We start from the raw sequence: 13,122 nt of genomic DNA, 5'->3' as shown, positions 1-13,122 counted from the left end.
CTTAGAAATATTAAAAACATTAAGATTAACGAGATTATCAATAAAATAAAACATTGAAATTCTGTAGTCGGCCATTTTGACACGCGCGTGACGTCACGTCTATGTAAACAACTTCGCGTCAGGTGTATTTTGTTGTTATGAATATGTTGAGAATACGCATTTTTATTTATTTTCTATTTTTTCACGTAGGTATGCTTTATTGACTCAGAACAGAAATATAATTGCGAATTCACGAATTAGTGGTTCGGGTTTCTCTGCGTCAAATTTATACAATCATTTCATATTATTTTCTCGCTTTTAAAAATTACTAACACTTTTTTGGGTATTATTTTTATGTAGATTCACATTGCAATACTGCACACCACTTATAAACTTTGAAATTAGATTCTATAACACTTAATAATTAAATATTTGTTAAATTTTGCTTCGCTATGCATACAGTTAATTACATATTTACGTAAGAGTGACGTCACGCCTACGCCATGACACCTGTGAGCTGTTTTGGCACAGTTAATAAATATTTTTTTAAAAATGGCTTTTATCTTCGTTAAATTTAAGTATATTAGCGAAATATAGGGTTTTTCTTGTTTAATAAACGTGTACACACATTATGGAAGAGGTTTTCAAAATCTTTCGTCATGCCTATTGGAAAAATAAATTTTAACGGTAAACGAAACGTCACAGCCTTACAGTATTACAATATTATTTCCTACAGTAAGGAAACGCCTTTGATGTCGCGCGATGCCGCCGCCAGCGTAGGTACATAAAACAATTGTGATTATTAATATTATGATGAATATTACAGATATTGCACTGCTAAATATTATTTACGTGGACACTTTATTTTTGGATGTTCTTAATTGTATATTATAACATTTAACTAAGTAATGCATTCGCATTGGGATGTACAATCTGATTAGAAAATAATGAGGACAACATATACATAGCTTTGATTTTAATTCAACAGATACAATTAATACAATCTTTCTGAAATATTGTTTCCTTCTGGGATTTAAATGTAGATTTCCATCCGTAAACAGAACAGAAAGTCCGTAAAGGCTAACTAAGCGTGTTTGCCTTACGCGGCCCGCGTCGCCCGACCCCCCGCCAGTCCCCTCCGTTTCTCTGCACAAGTACATTCGCTTTCGCTTCCGTACTGTATAGATATTGTAATACTGTGGCCTGAGGTCACAGCCCTTTGTCAACTCTTTTTTAGAGTATAAGTATTCTTTGTTGTCAACGTTCATTGCAAAGTTCATTGTTCATGTGTCTGACGAATGTTCATGTTGCTTTGAATTTAAAAATGTTTTGAAATTTCGACTTTCGTAAACTGTGTTTTAAAAGAAAACTTGCTCGTTATTGGAACATATTGCTTTAAAATATATTTCTAAAATGGAAAATTCTTTCTTCGAATATCGAGACCAAACTAATGGAGATGGAGAATCAAGCTGTGAAATCGACGACAGTATTATGGAAGAATCTTTTGCTCCAAAGAAAACATCTGCGAAGAAAAATGTTACTGTATCTGTACCTGAATCAGATGATTCAGTTTCTGAGGGTAGGATATTTGTTTACACACCAAGTTTTAAAAACTTTTTCCCTTTCAAATAGATAAATTGAAGATATCAATTTTTTTCAAGGAGAATCAGAGGACGCTTCGGGCTTCACCAAGAAATCCTTAAAAAATACAAATGAGATCCATATCACATGCAGCGGTGATAAAGGTAATTAAATATATTTGTCTAGGTACAAAAGCAATAACATATAACTTATAAAATAAGTACCTATAACTAGGTACTTACTAAAGAATGTGTCACTCGGGAGTAAGACTGAAATCGTTAAGAATTGGATAACATGTAGGTACCTACCTATTGGATTAGTGGTAGAATGATACACAATTGCATCAAACTAAATACAGTTGTAGATTGAGAACAGAGAATAGAGATAGGTTTAATTCTTATGAGACATTATGTATTTATTTATATGTATGCTACATTATTAAATACATATATGATATAATAACACCTTCTACTTGTTAATCCGTCAGTCCTCGGATCACAGACACAATAGAAAATCTATTGTGTCTCGGCCCGATCGGGCCGCTCGGTGGTCAATGGGTTAATATTAGTATCACTAATAAAATTTAACTCATCCTTTAACTTATTAGTCATTCCATTAGTAGGTAATGACTTTTTATATAAATTATTAAAATTTTGAGAAATATTAAAGCGTTCATTTAGTGTTAGTTTCTGGCATAGTCTGAAAGGTTATTGAATACTTTATTGCACACACAGAAGAAATAAAAATAGAGAAAGAACATAAAACACACATACACTTTAAAATTGTAATAAATATCTATACTAATATTATAATGCTGAAGAGTATGTTTGTTTGTTTGAACATGCTAATCTCTGGAACTACTGGTGCGATTTGAAAAATTCTAAAATAGGCTATATACCATCACGCTAAGACTAACAGGAGCAGAGCAACACGGGTGAAACCCCGGAGCGCAGCTAGTATTATATAAATCACACTATAATAATTATTCCACTTACCTATTATGAAAATTGTTAATCCATAGATTTAAAGAAAAAACCAAGTGTTGCATCAGCATTTGCCTCATCAAAGAGAGTTATTTTAAGTTCATCTGAGGATGAAGGTAAGTTTATTGTAGATTTCTTTGTGTAAAATAATTGTATTGTAGGTATTGTATTAGCCTGTTGTGTCCCAATGCTGAGCAAAGGCCTCCCCAAAGCGCTTCCATGAATCACGATCTTGTGCTATTGTAGACCAGTCTTTGTTAAAACTGGTGTAAATTAATTAATCAAATTAAATGAACCAATGAAAAATTGTTAAAAAATTAAACAAAAATGTCATATGGTGTGAATATAACTAAGGAGAATAAGAAGTTTTTTCTCTGTTTCATATCTTAACACAGTTTTACACTGTAACATTTACTTAGTTATTGACTTTTAGTTTTTTTTTATATTTATGGCATATGCTTTCATTTTTAACACAGATTCTCTTCCGAAAGTCAATGTATCAACAAGGTTATCAGTTATATCAAATGACTCGTTGATTATACGTAAAAATAAAAAACGCATTATGTTATTGGACTCCGATACAGACAATTCACTCATAATATCCCACAATAGGAAAAAGAAAAAATGCCTAAAAAATACACCGGCCAAAATTAGTTTATCACCGGATAAAAAATCTCTTAAATATGACACAAGTAACATGAGTTACGAAAGTATTAATAGCGCTGAAAGTGGTGATAATACTGATGAAGATGAAGAAGATGATGATGATGATTATGACGATAGTGATGACGAAGCCAAAATTAATAACAGTAAAGTTGATAAAAATTTCAATAAGACTAAGAATGACAGCCAAGACCATGACATAGGTCAAAATGATAGTATAGCAAATGAAAGTACTGACGAAATAGATACACAAAAACGTGAAAGTGTACATAGTATAGACAATGACTCAGATGCAACTGTTGATTATGATATTGATGATAATGCAAATAATAAAAGTAGTGACATTGTGGAGAATAAACACAAAAGTGGACGTAAAAGCAGTGTAAATAATACAGACACTGATGGGATAGTAGATGATGATAATGCCAAAAACAACAGTAAAAATGAAGCTGATGATAATACGAAACATAAAGATGTTCGTAAAATCAGTATTAGTAGTAAAGACAATGACACAGATGGAACAGGAGATTACGATTACAGCAAAGGTGATGAAAGTGACGAATCAGATTATATACAATCGGATAACGTAAGTACAGTTGCAAAAGTTATACTACCTACATACCCATAACTCATAAGCGGGGGAACCACAGGGATATAATATTTATTATTTGTATACATACATCATTTTATTGTTACAATACACTTTAAAAATATAAATATTCTGTTTCGTATTCTATCTGCATTAATTTTTGGATTATTCATTTTAACTGCAAAAATTAATACATAAATGATTGTTATAATTACATAGTTAAATAATGTTAATTTTTAGTCACGACCAAGTTCCTCCGCAAGTATGGGTGACTTACCGGACACCGGCATAAACGTTACCAAAACACAATCGAATGACAGCCAAGACCATGACATAGGTCAAAATGATAGTATAGCAAATAAAAGTACTGGCGCAATAGATACGCAAGAACGTGAAAGTGTACATAGTATAGACAATGACTCAGATGCAACTGTTGATTATGATAATGATGATAATGCCAAAAACAACAGTAAAAATGAAGCTGATGATAATACGAAACATAGAGATGTTCGTAAAATCAGTATTAGTAGTAAGGACAATGACACAGATGGAACAGAAGATTACGATTACAGTAAAGGTGATGAAAGTAAAGATAAAAGTAATAAGAGTGAAGATGATGAGAATGATGATCAAATGTTCATGTCGCGAGCTACGCGTATGAGCATCATGGGCATCGTGTCCAAGGACAATGAAAGTGACGATTCAGATTATATACAATCGGATAACGTAAGTACAGTTGCAAAAGTTATACTACCTACATACCCATAAGCGGGGGAACCACAGGGATATAATATTTATTATTTGTATACATACATCATTTTATTGTTACAATACACTTTAAAAATATAAATATTCTGTTTCGTATTCTATCTGCATTAATTTTTGGATTATTCATTTTAACTGCAAAAATTAATACATAAATGATTGTTATAATTACATAGTTAAATAATGTTAATTTTTAGTCACGACCAAGTTCCTCCGCAAGTATGGGTGACTTACCGGACACCGGCATAAACGTTACCAAAACACAATCGAATGACAGCCAAGACCATGACATAGGTCAAAATGATAGTATAGCAAATAAAAGTACTGGCGCAATAGATACGCAAGAACGTGAAAGTGTACATAGTATAGACAATGACTCAGATGCAACTGTTGATTATGATAATGATGATAATGCCAAAAACAACAGTAAAAATGAAGCTAAAAATGAAGCTGATGATAATACGAAACATAGAGATGTTCGTAAAATCAGTATTAGTAGTAAGGACAATGACACAGATGGAACAGAAGATTACGATTACAGCATAGGTGATGAAAGTGACGAATCAGATTATATACAATCGGATAACGTAAGTACAGTTGCAAAAGTTATACTACCTAGTACCTACATACCCATAACTCATAAGCGGGGGAACCACAGGGATATAATATTTATTATTTGTATACATACATCATTTTATTGTTACAATACACTTTAAAATAAAAATATTCTGTTTCGTATTCTATCTGCATTAATTTTTGGGTTATTCATTTTATCTGAAAAAAATAATATTAAATGATTGTTATAATTAGTTAAATAATGTTAATTTTTAGTCACGACCAAGTTCGTCCGCAAGCATGGGTGACTTACCGGACACCGGTATAAACGTTACCAAAACACAATCGAATCAATCAAACGTAGAAGATTCTAGAATTTCGTGTTCACCCTTCTCGAGCCCCTTACGTGACGTAACCAATACGGAGTCGCCGAAAAATGACTCTTATACTAGTAGTAATAGTGCGCAAAATGACGTGGTTGATCTAACCCAAATGATTGAGCCTGACTTGAGGAGCACAATTGAGTTTTTGAATAAATTTTTTTTTTGTGCTAAATGGAAAGATTTATATATTAGTTTTATAACAAAACTATTTTTTTTTTAGTCTTTGAATCCAGTACCGAAGACACACCGACAACTCCCGAAGCGTCACCCGAACGCGTGTGACGTCATAATGTTAGTTTTCACTCGTTGCCTTAGATCATTAAGTAATGGATAACACTCACAGGCGTTTCGGGTTTCCCCTTTTGCCGAGGTATAAGATTATTCGAATCGAAAAATCTTATGCTTTCATAAAAACTACTTGCGTAATCGATTACTAAACACTCTGCGTATTCGTAAAACATCGAAAGGACGTCTGCAAGTGCTCCGCTAAAAATGCCGTTTTGTGCTGTCAAGTCTTGCAGAAACAAGTTAAACACATCAAATATTAGAAAAGATGGAATAACCTTTCATTTGTAAGTATTTTTTTATATTTTTTTTACGTAAATATCTATTTAAATGCAATTTCTAATAACCGTCGATGTATCGTTTAGCGATATGATCAAGACAAAATAATCGAGTCATGTTTATTCGATTATTGACACGAGACTATTTTGGAATGAAATACAAATTTCGCGAGACTATCTTGGAAAGAAATACAAATTTAATTTTTATTTAATAAGCAATAAAGTTGAATTTAGAACGCGATATTGAACCGCACTCCCCACGAGACTATCTTGGAAAGAGATACAAATTTAATCTTTATGAACTTAGTGATAGAGTTGAATTTAAAAACTCGTCGCTTAAAAGGTGGTAAATTTTTACGACTTTCTTAGTGACGGAATACTTCTAGCTATCGTTGTCGATAAAAAAATATTTTTCTAAGTACATATATGTAATTTGAAATGAGATGAGAAATAATCTTTATTATATTAAAATTCTACACAACTGCACAAAAAGGAGTATAATGTTAATTTTGTAAGTATATATTTATTAAAATTTACGCTCGGTTACTTTTAACTGGCTTTTAATTTTAATGGTACGGAACCCTTCGTGCGCGAGTCCTACTCGCACTAAGCCGTTTTTTTGTAATGCTAAGAGTTTAGTTAGAACATTTGCCAGCGTGCTCCATCCATTACTTAATGATCTAAGCTCATTGCAGTTGATAGAAAAATAATAAATACAGTATTTTGTTGGTTTTGATCTATTTAATTTTGTTGTCATTATTAAAATTATATATTATTTATATTAATTATATTATTTAAATTTATATTAAAATTGGCGAACCTCAAAAGTTATCGTTCTTGTTTTGTACCATTATGTACGAATCAAGAAGCTTATATCTTATACACTGGAGATTTCGGTATGAACATTTGACGTGTAAGAAGAAAATATTGCCCAGTTGTTGTGTTTTATCACTTTCACACCTAACTTGGTATTGCCACTGTTAATACGAAGTTTTCCCAAGGCTACTATGTATGCTGTAATATTCTGTGCAAAAGGTTAGTTTTTGTACATGAGTTTGTTGATAAATTGCCAACAACGTCATTCAGAAGCATTGTTGGATGAGACAATTATTATTTATGCTAAATAAAATAAGTATCTGAACCAATTATTAAAAAGCGATACTCCCTGATTATGGGTAGTTACCATAATAAAATTGTTGCAACTCTCACTTTGACAATATGGCATAAGTGTCAAAAAAATTGCGTCGCTTCGAATATTTAAGTTAATATTGTTGCGTATTTAATAAATATTTTCCGAATATTAATAATGTATTGCATTGTGAAAAATTGCAGAAGTTTTTGGACACCAAATTCTGGCCTATAATTTCACAGGCAAGTGTATATTTACGTTATTTACAATATTCCTCAATACTCATGCATTTACCTGTTTAGAATCATTTTAATGGCAAAAATCGTCAAATTTATCATCATTTTACTAAGCAATCATGTTAAATAAGTTCTTTTCCTAATACTTTCATCATTTTTCAACAAGTTTTCAACAAACAAATTTAACAAGTAAGGTAACCATGATGATGGGTTTTTACGGATAGCGACGATAATATATTGCTAAACAATATTATGATGAACATTTAGAACACCATTTTAAAATTTTTATACTAGTAATGAAACAACACACGACATCGGTATTGCACTCACATATTGTGGTTTGTTCTTTTTTACATTGAAATTTATACTTTTTAACCTAATATTTTTTTGTTTTACGTATTTCAGCTTTCCAAAAAATGAAGTAAAAAGAAATATATGTGCCTATCAAGGGTAAAATTACTGAGGATTACGACCCAGAAAAAAAATACTGCTATAAACAGTTTTTATTTGATGTTTTTGGCTTGAAGTTGACCCGTCGAAGCAACGCGTTTAAAAAGAAGATCTGAGTAACTTACAATTTGGTAAACAGCATCTGATGCAAAACACAACTTTCCTCTATTTACAAAGGATTTTTATGATGTATATCGGTTAATATCCAAGCTTTGTAGCCAAAAGTTATCAAGCGTTATTTAAAACTATCATTCTCTACCAATTAAAATTGTATGTCGTATAAAGGTGATAATTCTTGTAAGTTGACCAGTAATTATAAAAATACTGTTAAAAATAAATGTCGTTATTATTTATAGACCATGATTTTTAGTTTTTTCTATTTCGAAAAATCCTGAATATACAAACCAGTGTGGTCACCCACAGAAAGAGACAAAAAACAACACTGACGTCATTCAAGGTTATATTTTCTTGTGACAAGATAATGGTCATAGTGCAATCTCCAGTGTATTAGATATAAGCTTCTTGGTAAGAATACTACAAAGGCAACTCCTGTCAAAAATCGGTGATCATAAATTGTATATCAACATCAAGAATATTATTTTCGGAACTAACTAAATTTGACAACATTTCAAAATTTTAAGCTACTTATTTTTTATTTTAATGAAAACTAAATCAAAAATACATATATTTTTGGCTTTTTCTAAATATGGAAGTTTTTATTCATCTTTTTGAGTTTTAAAATCATCTCATTCTAAAATGTCGTAAGCGCCAAATGACGTCATACATACGGAGGAATACATTTTTTCCTTTGCCACATACCTAGTATAAGTTTAAAAAAAAATCTTGACAGTTGACATTTTGGCACATTATTGTCACTTTGATTCGTCAAGCTTTGTAAATATTGTTATATTTGTTATTTGCTGATCCAAATTTTAAACAAAAGAAACTTATTCACAAGTACTGATGATGATGACTTTATGCAGGATTTGTTAAGGGGTGCTGAAAATTTCTGGGAAACAAATATACTATCCCAAAAACGTTGGAAAGTGTTATATAAATACAACTTTTAGTAAGTAAACAAAGTCTTTTATTTCAAGAAAATTATGAACACTATAGGCACTATTTGTATAATATAAATGAACTCCAATCAAACAAACATCACGCTAATGAGATTAAATTAGAAAACCAAAACACAATATCACGATTTAAAAGTTTGTTTACATGATTATTTCACAAAAATGACATTAATATGAAATTTGACACATGTCATACCCTGTAAATGTCAGTGATAGTTTTTTTTAAACTTTTTTTGATTAGGCTAAGGCGCATTTTTATTCCTCCGTATGTATGACGTCATCATCACATTTATCGTTTTTATTTAATTTCTCTTAAAATATGCGATTAAAAAATGAAATATTTTTTTTCTGTAATCGCAAGAGCAAAATAAAGAAACGGTTTTTTTCTTTCATGGCCTTATAAAAAATGAAATGTTGTCAATTCTGAACCAACTAACAAATCGTATTTTAGCAATAAATTTTCAATATTATTGTCTAGTCGCGTGTAATAGCCGTAAACGCTGTACTGCAGTTAATAGCTATAACATTATGAAGTCACAACTATGGTGACCAGCAAGAAGCTTATATCTAATACACTGGAGATTGCACTATGACCATTAACTTGTAACAAGAAAATATGACCTTGAATGACGTCAGTGTTGTTTTTTGTCTCTTTCTGTGGAGTGACCACGCTGGTTTGTAAATTTAGGATTTTTCGAAAAAGAAAAAACTAAAAATCATGGTCTATAAAATATAATAACGACATATATTTTTAACAGTATTTATATTATAAAATTACTGGTCATACTTTATAGGTACATACAATTTTAATTGGTATAGATTATAGAATGATAGTTTTAAATAACTTTTGGCTACAAAGCTTGGATATGAACCGATATATAGCATTAACATTCTTTGTAAATAGAGGAAAGTTGTGTTTTGCACCAGATGCTGTTTACCAAATTGTAAGCTACTCAGATCTTCTTTTTAAACGTGTTGCTTCGACGGGTCAATTTCAAGCCAAAATCATCAAAGAAAAACTGTTTATAGCAGCCTTGCACAAATTTCAGCTAACTTTACAAAGTTTATTTTTCAAACGGTATTTTTTTCTGGGTCGTAATCCTCAGTAATTTTACCCTTGATGGGCACATATATTTCTTTTTATTTTACTTTTTGGAAAGCTGAAATACGTAAAACAAAAAAATATGAGATAAGTTAAAAAAGTATAAATTTCAATGTAAAAACGAACAATCTTATAACTACATGTGACTTGTGAGTGCCATACCGATGTCGTGTGTTGTTTCATTACTAGTAACAATCTTGAAAATAAATAAACACTAACTAAATTTTATCATAATATTGTTAATTACAATATATTCTCTCCATCCATAGAAACTCGTCATCATGGTTACCTTACGGCTTACTTGTTAAATTTGTTTATTGAAAACTTGTTGAAAAATGATAAAGTATTAGGAAAATAACAAATTTAACATGACTGCTTACTAAAATGATGCAAAATTTTACAATTTTTGCCATTGAAATGATTCTAAACAGGTAAATGTATTGAAGAATATTGTAAATAACGTAAATATAGGTACACTTGCCTGTGAAATTCTATGCCAGAATTTGGTGTCCAAACACTTCTGCAATTTTGCACAATACAATGCATTCTTTATATTCGGAAAATATTTATTAAATAAGCAACAATATTAACTTAAATATTCGAAGCGACGCAATTTTTTTGACACACATGCCATATTGACAAAGTGAGAGTTGCTACAATTTTATTATGGTGACTACCCATAATCAGGGAGTATCGCTTTTTAATAATTGGTTCAGATACTTATTTTATTTAGCATAAATAATAATTGTCTCATCCAACAATGCTTCTGAATGACGTTGTTGGCAATTTATCAACAAACTCATGTACAAAAACTAACATTTTGCACAGAATATTACAGCATACATAGTAGCCTTGGGAAAACTTCGTATTAACAGTAGCAATACCAAGTTAGGTGTGAAAGTGATAAAAAACAACAACTGGGCAATATTGTCTTGTTACACGTTAATGTTCATACCGAAATCTCCAGTGTATTAGATATAAGCATCTTGGTGACCAGTCATGGCGCGTTTGTAGTCACGTGATTTTAATTTAAACTAGCGGTCCGCCCCGGCTTCACCCGTGGTACATATTTATGTTTTCTCTACATAAGAACCATCCTGGTACTTCAAGGAATATAATCATCAATTTTTAATTGCTTATAATTAACGGAAAAAAAAAATTTTGAAGTTTTTTGCATTAAATATCAATATTATTAATATAAAGTTTTAAAATACAAAAAAAAAAATCAATAATTTTTTTTTATTCACATACTCAATTAAGAAGAGATTGAATGCACACGTTAAGGAGAATGTGATAGATGATGATGTCACGATTATCGACACGAAGCCCGAAGTGATAGCTCTGAGCAGCGACAGTGAAGATGATGATGTAAGTAGACAATTTCTAAATAATTATAATCAAGGTGCTGAAATATTTATTTTTAAATTTTGTTGCAACTTATTTCTTCTAGAAAATCTAAAGATCAAAATTGAATGAATTATTTTTCTTTCTGCATCGAAACACATGATAATGAATTTTTTTTAGATATCTGGTAATAATAATAGTGAACCTATACATATTATGTATATATAAGTTACGACTAGGCAATATAAACTGCTATCGAAAAATTTCCATACTATTTGTAAAGCCAAATTTCCTTTCTGTAGATTATTGGTTTCGAGTTTAGACAAAAAGCGTTTTCGTTTTAAAAAAAAATCGTATGCGTATACCAGATAATAGCATACATGTAAAATTTATAAAGCTGATAACAAGATGTAAAAAAAAATAAAAATGTGTGCGTGTACTAGAGTACACACGTAAGAAGTGAAACTTCTTTATGACCTTATTTTTCAAAAAATAATTTACAATCTACACTAATATTATAAAGAGGAAAACTTTGTTTGTTTGTTTGTTTGTTTGGTTGATTGTAATGAATAGGCTCATAAACTACTGGACCGATTTTAAAAATTCTTTCACCATTTGAAAGCTACATTATCCACGAGTAATATAGGCTATATATTATCACGCTAAGACCAACAGGAGCGGAGCCACGCGGGTTAAACCGCGCGGTACAGCTTGTATACAATATTACAGAAATACGTTAGTCTAACACGCTCGTCGCTTCGCTCCTCGCTACCTATTTATAAATATTTACACCAGCCGCTGCTGCAACTCGCTCGCTTCGCTCGCTCGGCTCGTGCGGTAGTTCAAAAGTTAACCTAAGATGCTCGTCGCTTCGCTCCTCGCTACCTATTTGAATATTTACGCCGGCCACTGCCGCGAATCGCTCGCTTCGCTCGCTCCGCTCGTGCGGTAGTTCAAAAGACCAAGGGAGACGCCAAAAAATTCGAGTTATATAGAGTTTCAACTTATAAAGGATTTCGACTTAGGCGGATTTTGATTGGACATAAAGAGTTTTGAGGTTTATTCTTATAAATTTTGAATTCACAAAATCATAATTGAACACCAACCAGTTCGAACAATAGAGGTAATAAATTCCTAATGATCAAGTTGTAAGGGTTGTAAAATAAAATAAAACGTTGCTATGTTCGACATACAGAGGTCAAATTTAATTTTTCGAGTTATAGAACGTGAAAATATGTACCAAAATGGCTTGGAGGGACTCGGTGATTATTTCGACTAACAGAGGGTAGAGACTAGAGATTTCAAGTAATGGAGGTTTTCGTTTTTGAAGGGAAGGGAACAAAACATTTTTTCGAGATTTGGAGGTTTTTGACTTATCGAGGTTCGACTTAACGGGGTTCTACCGTAAGTAGAAATAAACTACGATAACATGGCGCGCCCCTCCAAATTACTGTTTCAATGTGTGTAGTGACATCCTTACGAAGGAGTTTGTATGTAGTTGTACGTATTCTAGACCGGGAGACATTGACACAAAATTTCGAGTCATTTGTAACAGGATGGCGGTTCTACAGGGTTCTTAGTACGCAATGACAAAAAGAAAAATGATGGTGTGAACGCTGGTACCGGCGGCTTAGTCGCGTGGGCGTTAGTCGAACTCGTCGGAAAATAGCGAAAGTCAAACGACTTGAAAATATACTCGCCATCTTTGGATGCTCCCCCCACTC

At 31.7% G+C, this 13,122-nt stretch overlaps 1 protein-coding gene across 1 annotated transcript in view; it reads left to right on the top strand.

The window, feature by feature from the left end:
• The first annotated feature begins 1,239 nt into the window (after positions 1-1,239).
• The window catches only part of LOC149480694 (uncharacterized), a 42,518-nt gene continuing 30,635 nt past the window's right edge, over positions 1,240-13,122 (top strand). The window contains exons 1-8 of the mRNA XM_089706884.1: positions 1,240-1,558; positions 1,641-1,724; positions 2,582-2,659; positions 3,020-3,792; positions 4,036-4,521; positions 4,758-5,147; positions 5,392-5,700; positions 11,315-11,422. Of these exons, the coding sequence (XP_089563010.1) occupies positions 1,393-1,558; positions 1,641-1,724; positions 2,582-2,659; positions 3,020-3,792; positions 4,036-4,521; positions 4,758-5,147; positions 5,392-5,700; positions 11,315-11,422 (2,394 nt within the window). The 5' untranslated portion in view covers positions 1,240-1,392. The remainder of the gene's footprint in view (positions 1,559-1,640; positions 1,725-2,581; positions 2,660-3,019; positions 3,793-4,035; positions 4,522-4,757; positions 5,148-5,391; positions 5,701-11,314; positions 11,423-13,122) is intronic.

This window comes from Colias philodice, chromosome 18 (assembly GCF_061535455.1).
Source record: "Colias philodice isolate Cphi_HAF_F1 chromosome 18, ilColPhil1 Martin Lab GWU primary, whole genome shotgun sequence".
Lineage (NCBI taxonomy): Eukaryota > Metazoa > Arthropoda > Insecta > Lepidoptera > Pieridae > Colias > Colias philodice.
This window is presented reverse-complemented; position numbering and strand designations above follow the sequence as displayed.